Source organism: Eschrichtius robustus, chromosome 20 (assembly GCF_028021215.1).
Source record: "Eschrichtius robustus isolate mEscRob2 chromosome 20, mEscRob2.pri, whole genome shotgun sequence".
In the NCBI taxonomy this organism is placed as follows: domain Eukaryota; kingdom Metazoa; phylum Chordata; class Mammalia; order Artiodactyla; family Eschrichtiidae; genus Eschrichtius; species Eschrichtius robustus.
Genome location: NC_090843.1, coordinates 39,793,876 through 39,820,660, shown reverse-complemented (window position 1 = coordinate 39,820,660; position 26,785 = coordinate 39,793,876). Strand labels below are relative to the sequence as shown.

The 26,785-nt window shown below is 38.9% G+C and overlaps 1 protein-coding gene across 1 annotated transcript; it reads right to left on the bottom strand.

Moving 5' to 3' along the window:
* Positions 1 to 4,672: 4,672 nt before the first annotated feature.
* DGKE (diacylglycerol kinase epsilon) lies at positions 4,673 to 26,080 on the bottom strand. The gene is made up of 12 exons (XM_068531126.1): positions 25,883 to 26,080; positions 24,796 to 25,272; positions 17,139 to 17,298; positions 15,566 to 15,685; positions 13,342 to 13,485; positions 12,940 to 13,097; positions 12,509 to 12,560; positions 11,308 to 11,421; positions 10,185 to 10,256; positions 7,619 to 7,746; positions 7,292 to 7,403; positions 4,673 to 6,911 (listed from the first exon to the last, which is right to left on the bottom strand). The coding sequence occupies exons 2-12, from the start codon at positions 25,248 to 25,250 to the stop codon at positions 6,732 to 6,734; spliced, it is 1,695 nt and encodes a 564-aa protein (XP_068387227.1). The 5' UTR covers positions 25,251 to 25,272; positions 25,883 to 26,080; the 3' UTR covers positions 4,673 to 6,731.
* Positions 26,081 to 26,785: the final 705 nt, after the last annotated feature.

Genomic DNA, 26,785 nt, shown 5'->3' with positions numbered 1-26,785 from the left:
AGTTCATTAAAATCTCTGAATTCCTTCCATGTATATGATCAGTTTCCTTGTTGAAGGCTGTATCATAAACCCTAGCATTCCTAGTGTCCAGCACAATGATATATCTGCCTATATTCAACTTTTTTTTATACTGTTGGTGGTGGTTGTGTTGATGATGAAAAAGCAGCAGGGATGAGGACCTGGGATTAACAACCAGCCCTGAGTTACCAATCTGTGAAATGGAGTTCATAATGTCTACCTCACAAAATTGTAGATTATAATGAGATAAAAGTAAATAAAACATCTAGCATAATACCCAAGTGCCCAAGCTGTAATTTAAGAAGTCAAAACATGGGGTGTTCCCTGGTAGTCCAGTGGTTAGGACTCAGCACTTTCACTGCCATGGCCCGGTTTCAATCCCTGGCTGGGGAACTAAGCAAAGGGCGTGGCACGGCCAAAAAGGAAAAAAAAAGTCAAAACATGGAACTGTCAGGGGCTATTTAGTTAATAGAGACCCTTTCTTGGGAACTTCTGTAGATATCACCGCCAAACATGATAACTCATGTTTAAAATTATGATCAAGAAAGGGTGCATTATGCTTAGCATTGTCTGTTTAAAAAAAAGCAAACAGGCAAATGAGCAGTGAATTTTAAGTTATTTCAAAAAAAAATTGTAAAAATGGAATTCTGAGTAAAGATGACAGAATGAAGCTGGACTGCACTTTTTCCTCTAATGAAATGAATAAAAATGTTATCTGCCACAAAACGTCATATGAAATCCAGATCACAGCTGTTAAACCATAAAGCTTTATAAAAATTCAAATGGAAGGAAGTGCAAATTTCTGCCAAGTATAAGATGCCTTCACTTTTCCCTCCCATTATAATCATCATATAAGCCTGTGGGAGGCTACAGGTAATTAGTTGCCAACCCGTATTTTAAAATTAGGTTTCATATAAAAAGCCCACAGTTCTACCTTTCCTAGAAAGATGAGCTCTGTGCTCCTGGACCTGCTTCCCTGCAGTTAGGTGCTCTAGTTTGCCCAGTTCCACCACCCCCACCTTCGTCACCTGCCTCTCTCCTCTAAGCACCTGAGTCTGCAACCTCTCCATTGGCATAGCTCCCACTTTTATAAAGAACTGGGGGCTCAAGCAGAACAAGTAACCTGCCTAATGTTAAACAGTGGTAGAGGATGGGTTTTCAACCTAGATATTTCAAATAAATTCTCTTCTCTTTCCACTGTAACAACTGAAAATGAGATGAATTCACCTCATTTATTTGACTTCCTTTACTGCTCTACTCTGCCACAAGCCAGTTGGTACTTTCCGTCCAAACGTATCTGACCCAGAACTTGCCACACATTTTAATTTCTGTTCTGCTGTAGACCAAGGACCATCTTCTGTGAAAGTAACTCAAAGCCGTTTTCTCACTGTTGTGTCAAAAAAAGCAACACAGGATCACACTTTTCAAGTGCTGCACTTTATTAAAAAACAAGCAAACATCATCAACGTATCAAATTCTTTAATTCACATTTCTCTGTCTGTAGGCATTGACCACAATACAGACCCAACACAACAAAAGCAATTAACACAGGGTAATTAGTGATAGGGACATAGTACTGAGGCCAAGGGGGGGAGAAAGTACATGAGGCCAACTGGCTGCTCGAGCAGACCCGTCACAAGTGTCCTTGATACTGTGGGTTCACAGAGCCGATTCAGTCAGTTCACCTGCAAGTGATCAGGGCCAAGGATCTGGCTGCTCTAAACTTGCACAAAACAGAACTAAAACCAGAGCGCCGATTTACATGCTGGGCTCATTCAAGCTGATCAAATTTGAAAAAAAGACTGCTGGCAGAGCCCAGAACCGGAGTAATGAGAACAAAAGTTCTTATGAGCCATTGTCACCCAAGTACACAAAGCGCCCTTCCTTACTCTAGAGGAATTTGCTCAGATAGCCCAATCTTCTCATCCGATCAGGTTGTCCCTTTGCCTGGACAATGTTAGAGGAACAAGGAAAGCAATCTAACTTTCCAGTTCTCTTTTCCACATTCCGTGTCAGTCATCAAAAAAGTACCACGTGATGGCGATTTCCTATAGTTTATCTTGTAAGGCGCGTTCTGCTTTGACACTTTCCTTTATCGGTGAGGTAGCTCAGGGCACTTTTGCAGAGACGGAAGTGTCCTAGGTCTACTATCAGCAGTACACTTAAATTTATAGCTTCTAGGTGACTTATTTTCTGCAGACATTTCTGTAGGTGACTAACCTCAATCATTTCATTTAAGTTTTGTGAACTTCTGTATTAGAGGGTGGCATTTTTTGATTCTTTCTCCAGAACCTTAGAATGCACCTGTCTGAGACCTGTGAGCCTCATGCACTAGGACTGCACAGTCAGGGCCATGGGGGTAAATGTGTGTGTGTATGTGTATTTACATAACTAAAATTAAATACACAGACCATTTCTATACTTCACTAAAACTAGAAGTACAAGGAACAGAGGCTAAGTCAGTGCTTTACTATTCAACAAAATGCCTTCAAAATTTGTGAAATAGCCATATTCCAAGTGGCCATATTCCAGGCAGCAACCGAGACATCCAAAATATTCTTTTTACAAAAAAACACGAGGTTTCTGAATATGTAAAAATCAGTAGAAAATTAACCAGGTGACAGAGTCATTACAGTGGCTTCCAAACTCTTTGAAAGAAAATAGTGGAAACTTTTTTTTTTTAAAAAAAGGAAGTGTTTTATCTACTGAAATCTGGTCTGAAGCAGCACCCCGGCGTGGGGAGAAAGCAGAAGCCCCAGTGGGCTCCACTCCACTGGCCCCTGAAGCACTGCTTGTCCTCCAAGACTCCACGGATCATAGCCCAGAACATATAGTTCCACAGAAAAATCTGAGGCTACCAATTTTTACGTAACAGAGTTTATCAATTTGGATAGGAGACAAACCAATTTTTCATAGAGTTCCTTTAGAAGAAAGATTTGGGGGGAAGAAAGCAGTTAGTGGAGTGAAGGAAAAACAAATTTAAGAACATCCAATTAATTCAAAATTTCTGCGTAGTATCTAGCCGGCAAAAGCCCTGGGTGAACACAGGAGGTACAGACGAGTAACTTTAAAATTTCAGTGCGCATCAGAAGCACGTGAGGTGCCTGTTGAGGAAACCAGAGAGGCCGAGGTCCCACCTCCAGAGACCCCGATTCCTCAAGTCAAGGGCTGGTTGCTGGGCTTAGGCAGCCACACTGTCAACCAGCTCCTGAGGTGATTCTGATGCTGCAGACAGATTGCAGAGTATACTTTGAGAAACAGGAGATAAGCCTTCAAGGGAAAATTTGAGAAAGGCAGGGGCATACTTCTAAAAAGCAAAACCAAAGCAACCTCTTCCGTCGTGTTGCTGAGAACACACCTTCATTCAGATTGGGATAGAGTAACAACACTATTTTTTCTTTTTAAATTTCTAGATTTTTAAAGTAAATCTACCTACGTTCCATTGTCCCAAATTGGGCAGAATTTTTAAAAAGTCTGAATATAAAGTGCTGGTTCTTGTTTCAGTGTTATCATTTTGAGGGAAAAACCACACAAAGCTATCAGCCACTCTATTGACCTTTTCGGCTGAACAAGTACAAATTACGTATTCAGATCCACATGAATCTGTAAATTAACATCACCTTTAAAGTTTTCTAAGCACAAATTTAAAATTCCATAATAGACATTAAATACAATTTTACTTTATATTACAAATGCATACTATTTTTCTTTTGACATACTGGTAGTATTCATTTTTACAGCACAAAAAGAACTGTTTACAATTTCTGAGTCAAAGTATATTTTCCAACTCTAAGTAGGCAAACATATTTCAAAAAGCAAATACTACATGTTTTTTGACACACCCTAAAAAAATAAAAATAAATAATTTTGACTAAAAAATTTTATAAACATTAGCTACATTAAGGGTTCACAGCTAATTGTTGCAGAAAACCTAAAACACATTTTAAGATCATGTAATCTTACCATTAGACAACTTGTATTTTAAAACACAAGTCAGTTTGATTTCTATTAAACATAACAAAGCACTGAAAATTATCTCCATCTACTTACAGGATCCCTAAGAGCTGCCAGGTATTCAGTATTTAAACTACCAAGTTTGTGAGGAGTTAGGAATGTATTAGAACAGTAAAAGATGAGAGAAATCTGAAAACAGACATGAAGACATGCTTTACTACATTTCTTCCTGAGAATTTAGAAGTTACTTTTTTTTTTTTTTTTTAAATCAAGACAGTTTAAAATGGAACAGAAAAATCCTGTGGCAAATTATGTTTTGTAAAGTGTGGAATCCCTGGTAATGTCAACAATTGCTACCCTAAAATATAACTTGCAAACATGAGTCTTATAAATTGTACTTATTTAAAACAAGGCACATGCCTACACATTTAGTTGAAATGCTGAGTAAATGTGCCTAAAATGTTAGTGAATTTTTAAAAAAATAAGATAGTATGTTTTATGATATGGTATTCTGAAATAGCTTTCCTAAATAAAAATTAAGTCTGAATGAGTGAATACAATAACAGATAAACTTTGTGAAGGGTCAAGCAGGGAAAAAACTTCACTGGATTATGAAAACTGAAAAAACAATTTGTTTTTAAATAAACGAGGGTGTTGTATATAAATCTGTTCTAAATCAGATGTAACATTATGCAGTTTTAAAAATTAAAAAAACGATAGTTATTTTGATTATTTTAATTCTGATATCCCATATGAACTATTTTCTTTGATCCTATAATTAGCACTATGAATTATAGATAAAATATAGTCTAAAGCAAAGTGAATTTAACAGTATATTTGTAAAATGTGATATCTGTAACAATTTTGACCGTGAATTAAACAATGAAGCTCATTATACTCAAAACATGATCAGCCCCTTGAAAGAAAATCTACAAACTCTCCCACCACCGCAACAGGTAACCCACCATGAATGGTATAAGAATAAGGTGAAAACAGCTCTGCTCACAAAATCTTAAGAATACTAGAATTTAGCTGCTCCCACCGAGATCTGGAAGAGGTTAATTTAAGCAAAATAAAAGCATTCTAATGTAATGTATTGACTACTGTATACACTACTTAGTTGTTCCTTCAAAACATGGCCTGGGCCTGAAGGCGACTGAAATGTAAGTTTCTGGCAATCCGTAATAGATGACAGATTCATAATAGACCCTTAAGGGGAGCTAATGGTGTTTGGGGGGATACATTCCAATCCTTCAGAGATTAATGTCATGAAAGACCACCAAACCCACAAATGGGCCTTTTGTCCTAAAAACACCAGGCTGGAGGCCCCCTGGGGCGGCCCCACGGCAGGACCTGAGGGAGTAGGTTGGGGAGCAGCAGAGGAGCACCCTCGGCATATTCCTGAAGAATGAGGATGTCTACATAATATATCTGTCAGGAGAATTAAGTTATGGGTTTCAACTATTACTTAGGCTACACTTCTATCTGATTGTGAGTAGCAGAATTTATGTGATCAATTTATTAAACAAAGCAATATATTGTAAACACTAAACACAGGTATACGACAATATTGTAAATATATTGTAAACACTAAACACAGGTACACGACAATGAAGAAAATAAATAAGTAAAAAAAATATATCTCTCATTTTAAAATAAATATGATATAAACATTTTAGCAGAGGATTCTATATCCACTTTCCCCAAGGGGAAATTCTGTTAAGTACTTTGGATATAAAAGACTACTATATTTCAAAATACTACCAGACCACTAAATTTTTAAAACTTATCAATTAACACTGAACTTTTTTTGGCAATTAATCTGGTAAATTTTCTTTAGTACATTTTTTTGAATTGTTGACACTGCTTTTAATCAGAAGAGAAGTTGGTGAACCATCCAGCTTTAAACCTGTCACTTTCTCTTTTCTTTTCTTTTTTTGGCCACTCCCCCTGCAACGGAAGTGCGGAGTCTTAACCACTGGACCACGAGGGAAGTTCCACAACCTGTAACTTCCAATCCAAAGTGCTCTGAGCGTTAATTTTGCAATTCACCTAGGTGGTTCTCTTTTGGCTACACTGGGATTAAACAAGATGCTGAATTTAAGCTCAACTTGGTCATTAACAGAGTTAACCAAACACCATTAGGGGGTCTGAAAATGTTCCTAAAATAAAATTTAAAATAAAAAATCTGAGTGTTGTCTTCCTTTTACATTTCTCCTTTTGGGGTTTCCTGGAAACAGATCTTTATGGATCCACTTGGTGCTGGGCTGTAGGAAATCTTAAGAGGCATGCTGCAGGGAGGATCTCCAGCATGAACCATGGCAGTTTGACACCAACTATCTCCTTTCAAAAACGCAAGTAATTTTTAAAACGTTACGGTGTCACCACAGTAAAAATTAAGATGGAAATGATTTTTCCACCCACATCTTGTTGCATGTATGTGTCCATCAACTGTGTGGTTCAAGAATAAGGAACGAGAGCGCACACTTCAGCGAGCCAACTCTCAAACACAGAGCCTTCATGGAACGTCCTGTGACTTTCAGTTAGTGCTACATGATCAAAGCGTTTGCTGAAAAAAAACCAGGCATTTGGAAACAACCGGAGCTCTGGCTGTTTTTGGAATGCTATTTACATAAATGTATACCCATTACACTACTGATGAAATGAAGACTAAACCAGTTGACAGAGTTCTATTTTGGATGAATGTGTATCTACTCGTTTGTGAGGATTCTACACTAAGTTCTCTTTTCCTCCTCCACCTACTCCGTTTCCTTTGTGTCCTCTGGATCTGAAGTACTAGAGATGTCGTCATCTGTTTGTTCTCCAGAGAAATATAACATCAGCGCGTGTGTCTTGTGGGTTATGGTGACAGTGCAGGGCCCCTGGGCCCATGGCTCCCCATCTACCTGCATTGGCATCATCGAGCACTTCAAGATCAGCTAGAATTAGGGACAAATAACGAGAAAACAGTCAGTCCCCAAAAAGCTCAGAAAAATCTTCCTTAATAACATCCCAAGTCCCTTAACCCTTCTCAGGGACATTTATTAGCATTTCACTCTTAGAAAATTAATCTGAATATATCTTTATTCCTCAGTGGTTTAAGGGATTCTTTTTCACTGAACACTTCACTTCTTCAGCTGGATTGAGGGTCATATTTCCTGTTTCTCCCCATCCTACTCACCACTGGTGGAGGGTGACCAACAGCATGGGCTGTAAACCACATGCTGGTTTAAGGCAAGGTATAGCATGTATATTTACTTCTACACATCAATGGCTTAGAAATGGACAAATTAGTCCATGGTAGCAATATTTCACCTACCCGCACTGTATGTGCTTGTCCTATTCGAAAAGGATTTGCCAGTTTCACTTGAATCTGAGCGCAGTGGAAAGACCCATATACTCCAACAACTTCCAGTAAACCATCATCATGCCTAAAATTGGACAAAGGAAATATGGATTATGTGATGCAATAAAATAAAATCAGCCCCAATAGGACAATTACTTTTTAACATAGGTGGACCAACAACTTATTAAGCATTGATATTAACAAGGTATACAATAAAGAAAATCCGTGGGAAAAACGTTAAAAGTCTACAAAGAACAACAGAAACCAGTGACATAAAAAACCACTTGCAAATGTACATACCTGGCTAGAGGGTAAGTCTCATCTCCCATCCCTTCCCACAGTCTGCAGCCACCGCCCCAGTAGCCAATGTTCAGAACGATAATACCTTCCAAATTCGGCAGTTCTACTCGCTCACCATCCAGCTCTAGCTTTAAAGAAACACAAGGAGTAAGTTACTTCAGGGCACACTACTTCCAGACATAGTCACTTAGAATTCCCATCCATTTTCATACACATAAGATGTGACAGCTGGTATGAAGACTGCTTCCTACTCCTCACTCCAGGTAATCTGGCCTCTCTCACCTGTTCAATGTTTACTGTAATAAATGGATTATAACAAATGAAATTTTTTAAAAACCAAGGTCATCAAAGAAATCCTTTTTTGTTGAATCTCCTTATATGTTCAGGTTTTATCTAACTTGCTGTTTTAATAGCACCTCACACTCTGCTTTCTGGGAACGAGACTACTTCTCTGGATGTTCCTCCTCAGTCACTACTCCCAACCTCACGTTGAAGGCATTCCACATAGCTATGTACTGGGCTCCTTTCTCTTCTCTACACACTCTGGATTGAAATCGGAGCCACTTCTATCTTGCTAATTGCCATCTCTGTGCTGATGGCTCTATTTTGCTTGTCCAGGAAAGTGAACTGGGCTAGATCTGTATATCTAACTGCCCACAAAACACTGCCAACTGACTGTGGCACCTAAAACTCCCATGCACAAAACTGAGTTAAGCATCTTCTCTGCAATCTACTTTCCCAAGAAAGAGTAGCACCACCCCCCACCCCGCCCCCAACGCCGCAAGCCTAACCAGAAACCTGGGAACTATCTTTGACTTCTGTGCCTTTACTCTCTATACCAATTAATCGCTAAAAACAACTGATGGGGCTTCTTCTAAGTATCCATCCTTCTCCATCATTCCTGACAGTACCCTAGTCCAGCAGCCCATCATTTCTCTAGCTTTACTCTCCTCTTATTCATCTCTCAAAGATTGGTTAGACTGACACTTATCCCCTTATTACATCCCTTCAATGGCTTGACTCAGTGCTCATGATGAAATCCAAGTTCCTTAACAAGTCACAAGTTCCTCTGTGATCTTGGCCTCTGTCCATCTCTCCAGCCTCAGCTCTCTTACCCTTTTCTCTCCCGCAAGCTATGGTCCAGCTTGAACACACTCAAATATGTCACGTTCTCTCTTGTCTCTGGGCCTCGGCACATGCTGTTCTTAGCCTAGAATAATTTTCACCTCTTTTCACTTAGCTAAGTTTTATTTAATTTGCAGACTGCAGCTCGTCACTTCTTCCAGAAAGACTTCCTTGTCAGTCACTTTCCCTAGACAGTTTCCAGTCCCTGGGTTATGTACTGCTCTTATCTATTCCTCTGAGACCGCATATTTTCCTTATCAGATCACTTCTCATGCCATATTGCAATATGGTTTCAATGTCTTTCTTCTCTCCAGACTGTAAACTTAGTGAGACCGAGGGATTTATCACTGTACAGCTAGTACCTAGAACAGTGCCTGGCATTTTGTAGGTGGTTTCACAAATAATTTTTGTATAAATAAACTATTAGACAAAAAAAAAAAAAAAAAAAAAAGTGCTACCTTGTATGCTTCACTCTACCCCTGCTATCGAAGCCCAGGAAAAAGGAAATATGATAAAGCAGAAGGAAACATTTTCTATGGCAACCCTCGCCATTCCTCCTGTGCCGTGAGCTCAGCGTCTACCTCACCGCAGCAGCTTTCCCTGGTTGAGTGTAGAGTCAGGCTCCTCCCTCCGGGCTCATTTTTCACTCTTTCCCTAAGTTGTTTATTGTTTGGCTCTTCCCTTCTTAACTTTTTTTTTGGCCGAGCTATGGTACGTGAAATCTTGGTTCCCCAACCAGGGATCAAACCCACGCCCACTGCAGTGGAAGTGTGGAGTCTTAACCACTGGACTGCTGAGGAAGTCCCCCTTTTTACTTATTTTAGTAGTTCCAGGTTTCTCTGTATTAATGTCTTTGCCATTGCTATTAACCATTACAGATTCTTTTCTGAAGCAAGCAAAGAATACATATAAAACCTTGCCAATATCGTGATGTCGGGGTGCTGTAGCAATAAGCAATCATGAATATCCTATCTTTACTGCTCATACATTTCTATTTTGCTTTAGTATGTAAGAGAGATACATCACAACCATAATAGGAGTTAAACTTTGGGCTTAAACTTCCTCTGAGAGTCCATGATGAGTTAGGCACTATGTCAGAAAACTTCACATGGACGCTGTTCAGAGTCTGTCTAGGTAACAGACTCTGGAGTTACATAAACCTGGGTTCAAGTCCTGGTTACCTGTATCCTTGGGCACTTTGTAAATGTGGGCAAGTTATTTAATTTCAAATAGTTTTCTGCAAGATGGGAATATAATAGTACCTGCCTTACAGGTTGTAGTGAGAATTCAGTGGGAAAATGTGTATAAAGCACTTAGTAAAGCGTCTGGTACACAATAAATACTCCCTATGTGTTAGCAAAATATGTTAATAGAAAATTCAGCATTTTCATTAAAAAAAAAGTTCATAATCCAGAGACCACCTAAAAGTTTAAAAGCTTACCTCAACTTTTTTATTCAAATCTTTACATTCTTGCACTAAACAATCTTTGGTTCCATAAAATAAGTAAACAGCCTATGAGAAATGGACAGAAAATATGATATTAAAGCAATCTAACAAGCTCTGTAAGCAAGAAAAAGACACTGAACCAAAGCTCCCTGATGTGATGGTTGAGTCATGTATCCAGAGTGGACTAGATACAGATGGAAGAAGGGGCACCATCACTTCTGAGTTTAATTAGCCCATTTTTTTCAGGGGAATGTAGGATGGGGTGGTTTGTGCTTAAATGCTGTTTTCTCCCAGTTTATCCAAACAGGTACACCTTATAAAGAAATACTATGTTAAAATTAGAAAATTCCACCTTTTCCTACTACCTTCAGGTCACTTAATGAAAGTAACACAGGTAAATCTAGCAAACATTTTATAATCACTTTTGAATACAGAAAGGTTGATGGAAGCACTGAGATGTTAATTAGCAACTGTATAAACAGCAATTCTTATTGCCTTAGTAACTATATTAATAAAAGGGAGCTATTTGTAAATTTGAAATATTTGTAAAACAGAACCAGGAACAAAATTGTTTTGCATCTATTTTTTGCATCCTATTGCTCAATTACCAAAAGTCATTAAAAAAATTCCAAGACAAAACTTCCACCAAAGGAATCAATTGTACTAGAAACCAGAGATCATCTCAGTTAAAAGTGCAGTAAACAAACTGCTCCTTTTCTTACCTCATCTGCCTCTTAAGAGTTTTTTCAGGCCAATGGAATCTAGTTTTCCATTAATGACTTCACCAAAAATTTATCCTACCTAAACTTAATTCCAATTCTACTTGCCATTTAAGTAAGATAAGCTCTCATATATTCCATTTAGTTGCCATCTAAGCGAAATATGCTGTAAAGCGTTCCGACTCTGAGTTAAAAAAATTTTGTCATGGTTATGAAATACTTTAATAAAATACATTTTAAGGATCTAATTTGACAGTCTTACATAAAACAGAACAGGTAAATGTTTCCATAAGTTAGTTCTATCTCAATCTAGTTGAAAGAGTGCTAGATATAATTGAACTCTTGATTTTTACTGTACCTTAGGTGATAAGCAGGAAAGGTTATTTTATCCAACACACCTTATTAAGAATTCTGCTAGAAAACAGAGATGGTGCCTTCTCACGATGAGCATGAAAATTGAGGGCCATAAGAGCATCAGGTCCAACAGAAAAATAGTTGTTCATTGTGAATTCCTGTGGAAAAGGGTAAGAATAAGCAACAGATTATGCTTCCATCCAAACCTGTGTTATATAATAAATATGTAAATCTTAGTCTTTGTGTTCTTTATGAAAATTGAGTACTTTCTGCATTCACTTTTTGCGTAGAGTTATTTTATGCTATCCAGTGAAGTTTCCAGAGATAAAGCTTCAGTTCAAAGGCTGATCCTATAAGATACAAATTTCACTTTCCATTTCTGGTTAATATGCTACATCTAAATGGCTCTACCTTGCACCCAGGCTTTCCACTCCTGTGTTCCCATTACATTTGCTTTTTACTTCCATTGCAACTCTCAGGCTCTCAGCTTTTTCAGTCTCAATCAGGCTATTGGTCCCCACTTATCTTACTTCCCAATCCAGCCTGGATTCCCTCAACCTAGCTGCATTTGGTCTTCTTCCTGAGCAATACGCTTGCATTTCTGACTTCTTGTTCAGTGGGCCACAGACTCAAGGTTGACATGCCCAAAATCTTCACGCATTTTCTTCCTATTCAAACCTGAAACTCTATTTTTCTTATCTTGGTTAATGTCACTTCTATACAGCCCGTCATAAAAACTAGAAATCTGGTAGTAATGTTTTTTTCTCACTTCCCCTAACACCAATCAGCTGCCAAGTCTTGATCAATTCCACCTCTAAAACGTCTCTGAATTGTCCTCATCCTAAGATTCCCTTTTTTTGGGTCATAGTGCAGGTTTCTAAGCTATTTTCACACTATCTCTAGAGTATCTTTTTAAAACTACAGACCTGCTATCTCTGTATTATTTGCTATTTACTAACCATGATGTGCACCCTCTCGTCTCTATTTCCTCTACCTGGGAAGCCTTTTGTTCCTTTCTCTGTTGATCTAAATTGTATTTACATGTTAAGGACCAACTCCCAGGTCACTTCCCCTGAAATATTTCCAGTCTGATCTACCAGGGTGGAACCAGGCACACCTGCAGCCTATTTCATAACCAGCTCCCTAGAGATAAGGACCTGTCGCTGCGTCCCACCACAGCACCACAGTGGAAGCACACCATCATACTTGTTGAGACCACTCGAAACTGCAGCCCTAAAAACATACCTTGAGTTTTCTTAAGTTGTAGTATCCTTTATTTGTTACTTGAACTTTCCATCTAAAAAGCAGAAGTTAAAAAAAGAATCAGTAATTATTACCAAATTAACTGCCAATTAACTATAATTATTACCAATCAACTCTGGACACCTGGTAGATGAGGTTCTTCTATTAAAATAGCATTTGGAGAAATAAGCGCATTAAAGTGAGTATGTAAGTTTTGGAATGAGTACTCAGCCTAATTTATGACTTCAGTCCTTACATAACAACAAAATATACAGCAACAGAATAAAACACCAGTATCCATGTATAAGTACAACTAACATAGTTTTTTACATTTAAACTACATTTAACTTTATAACTATATAAGCCTTCATTTATAATCCAAACAATATTCCCAAAGCTCAAGAAATCTGCTTTTGGGGGGAAGTATAACTTACCTATCTAGTTTAACTCCATCTGCTTCCATCACGTTTCTTAAGACTTGTGTGACTGGGATTTCTCCCGCATAGCCTGTACCCCAACCCAAGGTATTAGATAGATCGTTGCCCGTTCCCAGAGGCAAGACTGCAACTTGTGGAATGTATTTCTCTTGTCCCTACAATATAGAAGATATATTTTTGATTTTTCTCTTCAGACTATTTGTAGGGTAATAGTATTTGGTAAAATTTAAAGCCAAAGCAATAAAGATACAAATATAATAATAACTGCTCAATCACAATACTTAAAATTGGCAATGTCTTCTAATATTCATCTGCATAATAAAAAATATAAGCACAAATACTGTATAGTTATCTTAGAAGTGCTTCTGTGAAAGGCAAGTAGGTCTTAAAGATGGATACCTTAATCTTCATTTCATCAACTGCATCCAGGACCCAGCCCACAGTCCCATCCCCTCCACAAACAAGGACTCGAGCTGAGTAATAGGGAAGAAGAGTACAAAGTTGCAGGGCTTTGACAGGAGGAGTTTTAGTAACATCAAAAACCTAGACGTGAAAGAAAAGGGAAAAGTTATTTTATCTAACACTGTCATCCATCTGTGAGGATAATTTCCTTCTAGATGAGTACATAGATATGCTTAAATAACAATACTGGCTATGATGTGTTTATCTTTAACAATATGCCAGGCACTATGCCAGACTATATTCACTGTGGATCGTCCCAACGTTGACCCTACAAAGCACGAGTAAACCTCATTCTACTGACCAGGAAATGGAGGCACAGGAAGGCTAAATAACTTGCCTACGTTTCCTCTGATAATTAGGTGCTGATATACAAATTCAATCCTGTAGTTTATCCACTACGCAATACTGCCTCTTTGCTGTTCACATAAAACCAGGCCGTGCTAAGTTCACCTTTAACTAGTGCTTCATATTTTATACTGGATTTAAAAACTCCATTACTAGTGCAAGTTAGTACCAATTTCTGGAAAACAATTCTGCAATATGCATAAAATGACATAAAGGTGAAAGGATCCTTGATACCTATAATTCTGTAAATGATCTAGGAAAATATTTCAAAAGACGAAAATGCCCTGTGTGTAAAGATATTTAGTGTGGCATTACTTATAATTGCACAACCTTAGAGAGAAACTTGACCTCCAACAGCAGGAGACTGGATAAATACGGATATATCCATTTGATGATTTCTTAGTCATTTCATACATAATTATGAGGATTATGTTGCAACACAGAAAAATATACTTTTAGGTAAAGAAAACAGAATGTAAACTTGTACCTAGATTATTGTTACAGAAATGCTAATATGTAAATGCACAGACAATTCACGGCAAGAACATGGGCAAATGAAAACAACTGATGTATTTGTGTGCAGATAATGCAGGTGATTTTCTTTCCTTTTATTTTAAAATTTTATTCATTTATTTATTTTGGCTGTGCCACGTGACTTGCAGGGTCTTAGTTCCCTGAACTGGGATTGAACCCCAGGCCACGGCAGTGAAAGTGCTGAGTCCTAACCCCTGGACAGCCAGGGAACTCCCCTTTCTCTTTCCTTTTAAAATTATTTTTATATTTCCTTAAGTTGTGTAATGTTGAAAGGGAAATTACAAATTAGAAAAGTTATTGCATTTATGATTGTTGTACAATGAATTGTTTAGTTTTTCAAAATAGAAGCCGCTAACATGTCAGCTCAATCTTAATGGCCTGAGTCTTTTATTCTTACATTTAAAAATGTCGGTGTGCAATTACTCCCAATTTCCAGCAATCACTGTTTTACTCTGTTTCTATAGATTTACCCTTTCTGAACATGTCACATAAATGGAATCATACAATATGGGTCCCCTGCATTGGGCTTCTTTCACTCAGCATGTTTTTGAGGTTCATTTATTGTAGTATGTATGTACGTATCAGTAGCTCCTTTTTATCACTGAATATTCCACTCATACGGGTATATCACATTCTGTTTTATCCAGCCACTGACTGATGGACAGTGGGTTATTTTCACTTTTTGGCTATTATGAATAATGCTGCTATGAACATTTGCATAAAAGTGTTTGTGGGATATATGTTTTTGTTTCACTTGGGTAGATTCCTAGAAGTTCTAGGGGGTACGGTAAATTTATGTTTGACTTTTTTGTTTTAAAATATCTATTTATTTATTTGGCTGCGCTGGGTCTTAGCTGTGGCACGCGGGATCTTCGTTGCCACATGCGGGATCTTCGTTGCCACATGCAGGATCTTCATTGCGGCGTTGTGGGATCTTTCAGCTGTGGCATGTGGGATCTAGTTCCCTGACCAGGGATCGAACCTGGGCCCCCTGCACTGGGAGCACGGAGCCTTAGCCACCGGACCACCAGGGAAATCCCTGTTTGACTTTTTAAGAAACTGCCCAAGTGTTTTCTAAAGTTGCTGCAGCATTTTACATCCCCACCATGAGAACCCCTCTTTCTCCACATATTTGAATGGCTCAGTACTTTCATAATTATTATTCTTCCCTACAATCAGATGATTACTGGTTTCAAGCATTAACAACCCTTACAATTTAGGGAAAATGTAAAACTAAAAATGAAAAGATTAATACAGAAAGGAAGGTTTTCTCTTTGGTTACCTGTACGGGATTTAGGAGGATCCTGAATTCTCCCAGCAGTCCTTCTCCCATATTAGTTCCACTACGAGAGTTGGCCAGGATTATTAATGGAGTCCACTGCTTTCCAAGCTTAGACGCTAGCTAAAAAAATTAATGTGAGTGAAAAGACCTTAATATCTCAAAGATGGTGAGCAGTAAGTTTTTCATTTCTTAATAACAACAGTGCTGTAAATCTGCTGAGAGAACAACAACTATCCCAATCGATACAATATAAAAATCAAAGAATTCTAAGAATGGAAAAGTTCCTTAGAAATGAACTAATTTCTGCTTAATATATAATTCTCTTCTACATTATTCTAGATAAGTCATCCAGTATATCCTTGGATACTCATGTAAGAAGAAACTCACTAACAAGGCAGCCCATTCCACTGCTAAATCAAATTATTAGAAAGTTCTGACTTAAATTGAGTTAAAAATCTGTCTTTCAACAACTTTCATTGTTCTACTTTTGACTCCTGAGGCAAGGAATAATTTCATTTGTTCTTCCATATACCTGTTGTGTTCAAACACCTGAAGCATTATATTGTTTATTAGTCTTGTCTCCCAGGCAACACGTTTCAACCCTTCATAGAATGGACATTGATTTTCTCTGATCTCTTAACCCTGACTTTCCTTTTCTGGATGAATTCTAATTTTCAAGCTTTTTTTTAAATGGGGTATTCAGAAATAGATTCAAGAATCCAGAACTGTACAAAGCCCAAAGTCAAATGAAATTAATGTTTCTCTAATCTAACCACTTCTTTCCTCTCCCCTTCTCCTTGTGGATATAACATTAATGAAGATGTTCCACGGTTTTACTTAGTGATTCTCATCCCCCATGATCTCAGATTGAATTCAGATACGTAAGAGTTGTCCATTTAAAAAAAAGTATCACAACAACATTAAACATGTTTTTAAATTTTAACATCCCTCTTTCTTTTGCAGGAATATTGACAAAGATGACATTTAAGATATAAAATCCGAACTTGGAAAAAACAGAATTTAGTTTTAGAATGAAATAGTTTAACTACTTTGGGACATTCAAGTAGGAAATAAATGCAGATTTTACAGTTTTTCCTTCAGAGCTACATGAAGACTGAAAGATGTTTGTACCAATTTTCATACATATATATACTGCCAAGCGTTAATGCTCACCATTATCTGTGGGAGCATCTAATGTGCAACATAAACTTATCTCCAGGCACCCTACGTGAGGTTCCAAACGAAAAAATTCTTTTAGAACAACGTGTGAGGAAAATCTCTGTTTTCTTTTCACTGACAATAATCATGAATCCCAAATCCGGCTGTTCATCAGAATCATCTGAGGACTTAAAAAAAATAGATTCCGGGGACTTACCCTAGATCTACTAAATCAAACATGGTGATGGAGGTGGGCTTAGAAGTCTGTATTTTTAAAAAGCTCCTCAAGTGATTTGGACTCAGTGATTTAGGAACCACTAATATGATTCTTCTCACACACACAGTTGTGTTTCATACACTGACTTAAATAACTTTTTGGAAATCAGTTACATAAGGAAAAGTAAACTCTGATTACCATTGCGTAATCTGTTTTTTTGTCTTTACGCATCTGATTAATGGAGGTTAAATAACTTGGTGGAATGATGAGGTTTCTGAATTCTCCAAAATCACACTGTTCATTCTTTAAGCTATTTCTCATACACTCATCATGTACTGTTTTCTGACACCAAATGCACCTGAGGGAAGGAAAAAACAAAGACAATAATTAACTTTAAACCACAATCTTACTCATCTGCAAACCAATCATTTTTGTCAAAAAAACCTGAAATAGTAATTTCATCATCAATGAAAAAATCTGGCAAATAAAAAATTTATAATTGTATCTGAGCAATAAACTTTTTTTTTAACGTCCCTTTTTTTTTTTTTTTTTTTTTTGGGCCACGCGGCATGTGGGATCTTAGTTCCCTGACCAGGGATCAAAACCGTGCCCCCTGCAGTAGAAGTGCGGAGTCGTAACCACTGGACCACCAGGGAAGTCCCTAAAACAATAAACTTTGAGCATACTTGACAGTTTAATCTAACAGTGGTTCTTAAAGTGTGGTCTGGGGAAGATCCTTTCAGGGTGTCTCTGAGGTTAAAATCATTTTAATAATGTTATTTCACCTTCACTCTATCCAAAGTATACAGTAGAGTTTTCCGGAAGCTATATGATACATGCTAAATCAACAGACTGAATGCAGAAGTAGATAGGAGGCGCTAGCTGACTTCCACACCAAAGAAATGTACCAAAAAAGTAAAACGATGCCCATCTTCTCACTAAATTTTCACAAAAATATTTTGTTACCATTATTGTTATTTTTAAAATGAATATTTAAACAATTTCTCAGTTTTAATTTACAACGTGGTAAATATTAGTAGATATAATCCACATAAACAAAGCTGGTCTAGAACAATGGTTTTGTGTACTATCGATTTGTGCTTTGGCTGGAATAGGTTCGTGAGGCCTAAAGGCCTTCAGCTTAAATGCCCCACTGGCCTGCGTCCTTAAAAGAGTTCCTCAGGGTCCAGTTTGAAAACCTCCTGACATATAACCATCTGTGAACACTTTAGCAAATATAGTAAAATAGTCAACTTCTTATTGGCAGTTAATATGAAACTAATCTATATGTTTGTATCTGAAGTACAGACAGATATTTATGTTCAAATTTGCCTCTACATTTGAACGCATGCATGAAACAAGCAGAGAATAGTGCTGGCAAAGGCCCTGGGTTTCTATTATTAATCTGCTAAGTATTTAATCCACTCACGGATAAGGCAAATCTAACTGCACAGACAAAAAGAGGTCAACAGAAAACAATGGTTATAATTAAATAAATAAAAATAAGAAAAAAAGAGGATAAAAACTTTCACCCCAAGGTCAACTCTCTTGGACTTCTATTTTAAGGTTTTTTTTCAGCTGGATGTTCAGGTTTATCAAGTAATTACTGCTATTAACTCAAGAATCCTATTTACTGCTGAAATTACAATTATCTGCAGGATCTGTTAAAGGGAAAACTGTAAATTAACTTGCATGATAACCTTGTTAACACTTGCTTTCAACCTAAGCTTGAGAAACGACGACAGACTGCTAATGCAGCCAAAGTATACCACCTCCACCTACTGCTCTACTGTTAACTTTAAACTAGTATATTATTACTGAAAATAACCTGAAAGGAAACCCACTGAATTATTTCACAATGGTTTCCTCTGGGAAGAAAAATGGGACCCAGGGATGAGAAGAACATTCTCTTTTTACTCTATGTTCTTTTGTATTGCTTGAGTTTCTAAACACCAGTATGTATTCATGAACTACTTGCATAAATTTTTAAAACTGTATTTTAGATGATATTGGCTTATGCTTTAGAATTTAGAAAATACAGAAAGACATAAAAGTCATCCAGAGATAGTTACTCTTAACTTTTTGATGTATTTATTCTCAGTTTTACAGTCCCTATATGTTTATTTTTCAGGTTAGGGATATGATGTATTTTTATATATATATCTGGACAGTACTTTTCTTTGGAAATTATATCATGAATTCTGTCCTATGCCATTAAGTATTTTTTAAAAAACATGGTTTGTTAAGAATGTATTAATATCACATGGATATATCATAATTTTTTGTGAACTGATTCATGGTCTATCATCTTTTACTAGGTTTTAATAACTGCATGTACTTTTTACTTATGTAGGATATCAACTTCTTTTCTGTCATAGTTATTACAAACATTTCAGTTTTCTCTTAAATTTACCTTTTAATGCACTTTATTTTTTGCTAGACAGATCTGTATTTCCCTTTGTGGTTTATTTAAATGCTTTCATGCTCTTACCTTTCCAAATTAGATATTCGCCTATAGCTATTCCTCCCTCACACTTCAGTTTTCATATTTATGCCTTTAATTCAGTGCTTCTTAACCTTCTGGGGCTACAGATTCCACTGAGAATCTCATGAAAGTGCCAGGCTTCCTGGAACCTTATCTATCTATGAACTAAGAACTCCTGCTTCAATCCATCTGGAGTTTATTTTGGTATAGAGTGTGATATGAAGAGTCAACTTTTACTTCCTCAAAGAGCACTTGTCCTAGCACGATTTATAAAGTAATCTTTTCTATCCCACTGATTTGTGACACCTTTATCATTTAATAAGTTCTCATAAATTTCAGAAAAGACTCTTTTAACCAAGATGATGGCTATTATCAGCCTTTTCTCTGTAAAGGTAAAGCCAAAATACTTACTCCTTATTCAGCTTAATATTTTTCCTGAGAAATACCACAATCAAAACCGAGACCTGTTCTCGTTATATATTTTGTAATTGGTATTTTATTTGACCTAGATTTCAAACCTGATGGGAAAATAAGACATTACTAATAATGTCTTGATACTTTAGTTTTAGCAGTCATGTCTTTGAGTGATTGTTTATGATCTTTATTCTTTCCCCAACTTTTTATTTTGAAAAATTTTAAACCTACACAGAAGTCAAAAGAATAGCAAAATGAATACCCTTAAACCAACCCTTAACTCTGATTCTTAAGTAACATTTTCTCCCACATTTTCTCTCTCTCTTTCAAAATAAACTCATATTTTGCTGAATCATTTGAAAGTAAATTATGGACATTATGAGATTTCACCTTTCAATACTTCAGCAAGTATTTCCAAAAAACAATGATAGTCTCCTTGCTTTTACACACACACACACACATATATATACATATATTTAATTTTTATTGGAGTATAGTTGATTTACAATGTTGTGTTAGTTTCAGGTGTACAGCAAAGTGAATCGGTTGTACATATATCCACTCTTTTTTAGATTCTTTTCCCATATAGGCCATGACAGAGTAGTACTGTTCCCTGAGTAGAGTTCCCTGTGCTATACAGTAGGTCCTTATTAGTTTCTTGCTTTTTTAAGTGTTTTGCATTAAAAAAATTTTTTTTACAGGAACACAGGTAAGCCCACCACCTATATTCCAGCATTAATATATTAACTGTAATTGCTTTGTTTCATTTCTATCTATCCATTAATCTATCTTATTTTTGGTGCATTAAAAATAAATCGCAGACATTAGAATATCTCCTAAACACCTCGGCAAGCAGGCATATCATTACCTTGAGTTCATTATTTGTTTATAGGTTTTTTTCTTTCAATGTAAAATTTATATATGATGAAATGTGCAAATATGTACATCTGCTGAGTTTTGACAAGTAAACATAATTATGTAACTTATCCTTATGAAGACACAGAACATTACCCTATGTGCCATTCTTGTGCAGGAGTATGACTGTTTTATTAAAAAAAAAAAAAAGTTTTCTCTAAAGTTACCTGTTCACAATAGCTCTCTTCTTTAGTATGCTGGAAGAGGCAACAGAATTATATGTGAAGCTGAGATGGTCATCTATGAAATTCATACTAGAATGGGGTTGGCAAACTACAAATACATCTGCCTCCTAATTTTGTGAATAAGTTTTATTGGAATATAGCTACGCCATTCATTTACGTACTGTCTGTTGCTAGTTTTGTACTATGATGGACGGTAGAGTGAAGTAATTATAACAGATCATATGGTCTGCAAAGCCTGAAATCCTTAGTTTTGGCTCTTCACAGAAAAAGTATGCTCACCTCTGTTCCAGAAGATAATTTGGTATCCTTTCATTGTTTCAGATAATTAATGAAATGAATAAACATTAGAACCCAGAATCATAAAGTTTAAGATCAAAGCCTAGAGTAAAGCTGCCAATGTAATTACCTTCTAAGAGTCAGAAGCTTGCTTTATTAATCAGTGTGTGTGTGTGTGTGTGTGTGTGTGTGTGTGGAGGGGGGTGTAATGAAGAAAAGGCTTTATAAATAAAAGATATTTTTAATAAATAAAGTGTTTTATAAAGGTTTTTATAAATAAAAATACAATATAAACCAAAAAGTTTTCTTAATGAGAGGCAGAACACTATAAGGAACAAAGGTTTATTCAATAAACATAATGAATACTTAAAAATAGAACTTAATTTCCTATTTTAGTCAGAATAGAGGTTAGAAGAAACAAAAGAAGTGTGGGGAGCAGTGATAAGATGATACTAGGTGCAGACATACTCTGCCGTGGTTGGGGCAGAGGCAGGAAAACACAGAAAAGAAAGAAGCCTACAGGGAAAATAGGATCCAGCACAGTGCCTGGCACAAAATATATGCTTAATATGTGAAAACTAAATAATGACAGTGAGTATAAATTAAAAGTCCTTTGTCACTTATTCTGTAGCCTTTAAAATCAGTTACCACCTGTCATATGGCCCTTCAAAATGCTACCTTGTTGAACAGTCTTCATAGTTCACTTGAAATCTTAGACTTCCCAAAAATGTGATGCAGACACAGAAGGAGCCCTCCCCAGGGCTGGATAAAATCCAGAGAGGGACAGTCTTGTCTGTGTTTAAAGGTTGTAAATATTTATTCTGTTCCTTTTTCCAAAATATCTCATTCCTACAGAAGGTCACAGCAGACTGTAATCCTGCATAAAATTATCTGCCAAAATAAATCAGAACATTGCAAAATACATACTATTTCAGGACACTGTGCTCTCTTCTCCTGGGAATAATAAACACTTCCTGAATTATACAGGAACCATTCTTACCACGGGTGAGGAGTTCCAGCGTGCTGGGAGCAGACTGCTCAGTAACCGGTAAGAACAAGCTAAGGCAGAAAAGCAGACCTATCACCGCCATGTGCACTGTGCTCAAAGGAGGGAACAAAAAATTAAGGACAGAAGCTCATGTTTAAGAAGTACATAAATAGAGCAGTGGTTCTTGAACTTTAGAATTATCTGCAGGGCCTGTCAGGCAAAGATTGTTGGTTGCCAGCCCAAGTTTCTGATTCAGTGTGTCTGGGCTGGGGCTAACACTGCCAGGAAAAATAGAAGATGCTCAGCTAAATGTGAATTACAGATAAACAACAAATAATTTTTTGGTCTAAGTATGTCTCAAATATTGCAAACATTTTATTTTGTATTAAATACAAATATTTTATTTTAATTTTGTGTGCTAAACCTAAATCTGTGTTAGAATTTGCATTTGTAACAAGTTTCCAAGTGATACTGATGCTGCTGGTCTGGGGACCTTACTTTGAGAACTACTGAGATATAGGATATGATATCATCATTAAGAAGGAAAAATTGAGGGCAGGGGTGAGTAGATTAGGGAAGTGTTCCTGGAGCAAAGGGCCCAAGATGAGTCATTAGGATGCCTCGAGTCATTAGGTTGCCTAGATTAGGGAAGTGTTCCTGGAGTAAAGGGCACAAGATGAGTCATTAGGATGCCTAGCGGGACTTCCCTGGTGGTCCAGTGGTTAAGACTCTGCACTCCCAATGCAGGGGGCCAGGGTTCGACCCCTGGTCAGGGAACTAGATCCTGCATGCCGCAACTAAATGATCCCGCATGCTGCAACTAAGACACGGCGCAGCCAAATAAATTAAAAAAAAAAAAATCTTTAAAAAAAATTTAAAAGGGATGCCTAGAATCTAGCCAGGAGGAGGATACTTAAGCCTTGAGGAAAAAAAGGGTAGTATGTAAAGGGTATTTAAAGGAAACCACAACCAGCCTGATGTTGCCGGTGCATAAAGCTTAATGCAGATGGTGGTAGATAAGACTAGATGGGCAGGCAGGGTCCAGAGAGCACGAGGACCTTGTATACCACGTTAAACACTTGGAGTTAACACTGAAAGACCATCACTGTAAGTGATGGGGGTAATTGAAGGGTTTTAAACAGAGCAGAAACCCCAATCAGATATGCATTTCTAGAAAGATCATTTGGTTGGAGAATCAGAGCACTATGATTATTTGTTAAGGAGTATACGAAATGCAGTTAAGATATTTATAGAAGCCATTTTAATCTAATTCTGCACAGACACAAAGAAGGGAAGGAAATAAAACAATATTCAATTCATGCCTTCTTTCCAACTAATCCCAATTCTCCAAGACTGAAGCTTAACTAGGGAGACAAGTATGAAATTTTTTAAAAGACACTGGTAACCTAGCTCTCACTGATGCCAAAAAGACATCTAAATTTGAAAGATATCAAGTAATAATGGTTATAAATCTCTGTAGTTGTTTAAAGTATATATTTTGGTAACTTTTAAAGTCTAAATCTGAAGTATAAAATTATTTAAAATAAGATTTAAAAATAATTGTTGATATAACAATGCTCATGCTAATTAAAAAAAGGATTTTTAAATAAAATAAACAAAATATAATCAAAAAAGTAACTTGCTATCTCATGCCAGCTTTCTATTTCTGTTCTTAAACACGTTTAGGGACTTTTCAACTTGTCAGAAACAAAACCCATCACAATGAAGATGTCCAGACTTAAGGCAGAGAGAAGAGGCTAGGGGTTAGTATTCCTAACCCTGTACTGGGGGTTACAAATTCGGGATGCCAGTTCTACTTTACCACTGAGTAAGTTTCTCTGAACTATCAAATCCTCTCAAATGTCAAATGAGTTAGAACAGATAATCTGCAAAGCAGCATCCCCTTTTATTACCAACCTCTAACATGAACAAAGGACATCTCCACCTATTTTCAGACAATATTTAAGAACACAAATGTGTTGTCCAGTGTGTACTTAAATGCTCTTAAAATATTCTTGGATTATTCAAAGTCACTTGTCTAAGATGCTACAGGTCCTGAAAGACCATCTGGCAAAAGGAGTGTTCTTTTGAAGTGTATTTCACTATAGCACCGAATATAGATTAGAAAAGATACTTAAAGTGCTCCCCTGGAATGACACTTATTTTCATTGTACTCATAACACAACACCCAGGATGAATCAGTTTTGAGACTCTAGGGAAAAGTTAATTTGTTCATACTTCGTTTTTCCTCATGCAAAATGGAGCTAAACAATAGAAACAGAAGCTAAAATATAACATACAGTGGCCATAAAGTATGTGGCACTTAGAGACCTCTGGATGAAAGTTAAGAGCCAAGTTGTATTACCCAAAAGGGCAAGTTGGCTAAGGAGTGTAGGCTAGATGAATCAACTAGGCAAATGACTATTGCAAAGCTGCCTCACTGTATAATACCAGGGCTAGTTATTAGCTTGTGTCCTCTAAGTGGGCAGTTGAGGCCATTTGTGGAGATCAAAGCAGGCTGCTACGCCCACTCTTTGAAATCCTGACTCCCTCCAAGCATTGTGCGACAATCAGTACCCACAAAGGCCATACCTGTAATCGCAGAGCTTGGGTTGACTGCCGCATTGCTGCTTGCAAACCACACAGTAACTGCACAGGGGCACGTTGCCCCGGATCCAGTGGTGGTGCATGGCGTCCAGGGCCTTGCTGTCATTCTTGAGCATGATCTCCTTGCAGTGGAAGCGCTTGTCGGCCTTCTTGAGGCAGCCCTCGTCCACGCGCAGCCCGCAGCAGTCGCAGAAGGCGCCCTGCAGGATGTGCTGCGCGCACACGCAGCAGTAGGTGGGATGGCTGAACAGGTCCGTGTCGCGCCACCCATGCTTGCTCTTGCGGAAGATGTCCCTGCGGTGCAGCTGCCGGCGCGACCGCTGGAGGCTGCACCAGAAGGTGATGAACACGGGCAGCAGCACCGAGCACAGAGTCCACAGGACCAGGTGCCCGTCGGCAAACAGGCCCTCGTAGGGCGCCGGCCGCTTCTCCCCTTCCATCTTCGCCAAGGACTATTTCTAACTAGGAGAGACACGGGCGGGTCCACATCGGGCTCGCTGTCCCCGTCCCGCCCTCCTTCCTGCCTTTCAGGGGATCCCAAAAGCGCCGTCGGCCCAGGTGGCTCCGCTCTCTCCAAGGAGGGGCACGCGCGCCGTCTTCCCCGCGGCCCGACCCCCGTGCCTCCGGGTCGCCGGGCCGCGGACCTGGGGCGCCGAAGGGGCGGCGCCCAGGGCTATCACGCTCCGTCCCCTCCCTCCTCCTCGGGCCCGGCCACCGCCTCCTCACCTCACCCGGCACGGGGAAAGGCGCAAGCACAATGTACAGGCTGCCCCCACGGAAAGGCCGGCGCGGCGCCTACTCTTTGGGCGCGACGGCGCGCGTGGGCCGCACGGAGCCGGCTAGCGCCAGTAACCGTTAGCCCACGCCCAGCAAACACGAGCTCTGCAGCTCCCGGGCCCGCGCGGCCTCCCTCAGGCCCGCCCCCCGCCCACCGCGCGGCCCCGCCCCTCTCGCGAGGCCTCGGGGGCCAGGGCCCCGGCCGCCCGCCCCTCCGGCCCCGCCCTCCCCTCCGGCCCCCCCCGCCTCTCCGGTCCCCCCCGCCTCTCCGGCCCCCCCGCCTCTCCGGCCCTACCTATCCTGGGGCGGTGGCGCGGCTCGGGGGGCTAGGCTGCGGGCCTTCCTCCCACTCTCGCGCCGCCAGGAGGCCTGCGGGGGCGTGCGGACACCACTGGAGCTGCCGGGGCCCACTGGAGCCGCGGGCGAGGGAGGGGCCTGCGGCGAGAGCTCGGCGGCTGGGCGGAGGTGTGAGGTGCGACCGGAAGGCCGAGAGGCCTGAGGCGGTAGGGCCGTGGGGAGGGGGAGGAGCTTGATGGGAAGGGCGGGCCCTGTGGGCGGAGTAACAATTAGGTCGGGGCGTTAGAGAGGATGGATGGTTGAGCCTTCTTAGTGTGTAATCAGCGAGAGTTCTAGCATGAATGATTTACACAGTATAAATTAACCTTTTCTGTGACTTCCAGCCTCACTGGTGGAGGTGGGAGCTGGCGCAGTTTTGAACATTGTAAGGGAGAAAACTGACAGTTTTGAGAGTGTTATGTACTGATAGAACAGGACAATCCAAGTAAAAAATTGGTAGCTGTCACCTTCGCTCTCGCTAGTTACTTATTAAACAGAAAGCTGAGGGCTTACTATGTGCCAAACACTGTGCGAAGAGCCCCAGCTCTCCCAGAGTGCCAGGACTGTTGAAACATGCCTAACAAGAAGGATTTATTAGCCCTGTTTGTAATGGCTTACTGCACGCCAGCGTCAATCTCTGCAACCACGCGCCATGCTAAATTTATCATCCCCATTTTACAGATGAGGAGAACAGAGGTACGTGATTGTTGTCACAAACCCAGTGTTGGGGCTGAGATCACTTTGTTTTAACTTCGTCATCGAAGAGAGAATTTCTCTTATTTTGTTACTTCTCTGAGAAACTTGCCCTGGACTGTCTTGTTAAAAAGCAGATTCTTATTTCCTTTTTCAGGGATGAGGACTG

Coding starts and splice junctions, on each gene's coding strand:
- DGKE (XM_068531126.1), bottom strand. CDS start 25,250: ATGGAAGGGGAGAAGCGGCCGGCGCCCTACGAGGGCCTGTTTGCCGAC. Junction 15,686..17,138: donor AAAAAACAGATTACGCAATG/GTAATCAGAGTT, acceptor TAATTTTTTTAG/CTAGCGTCTAAGCTTGGAAA. Junction 12,561..12,939: donor GATGGAGTTAAACTAGATAG/GTAAGTTATACT, acceptor TCTGCTTTTTAG/ATGGAAAGTTCAAGTAACAA.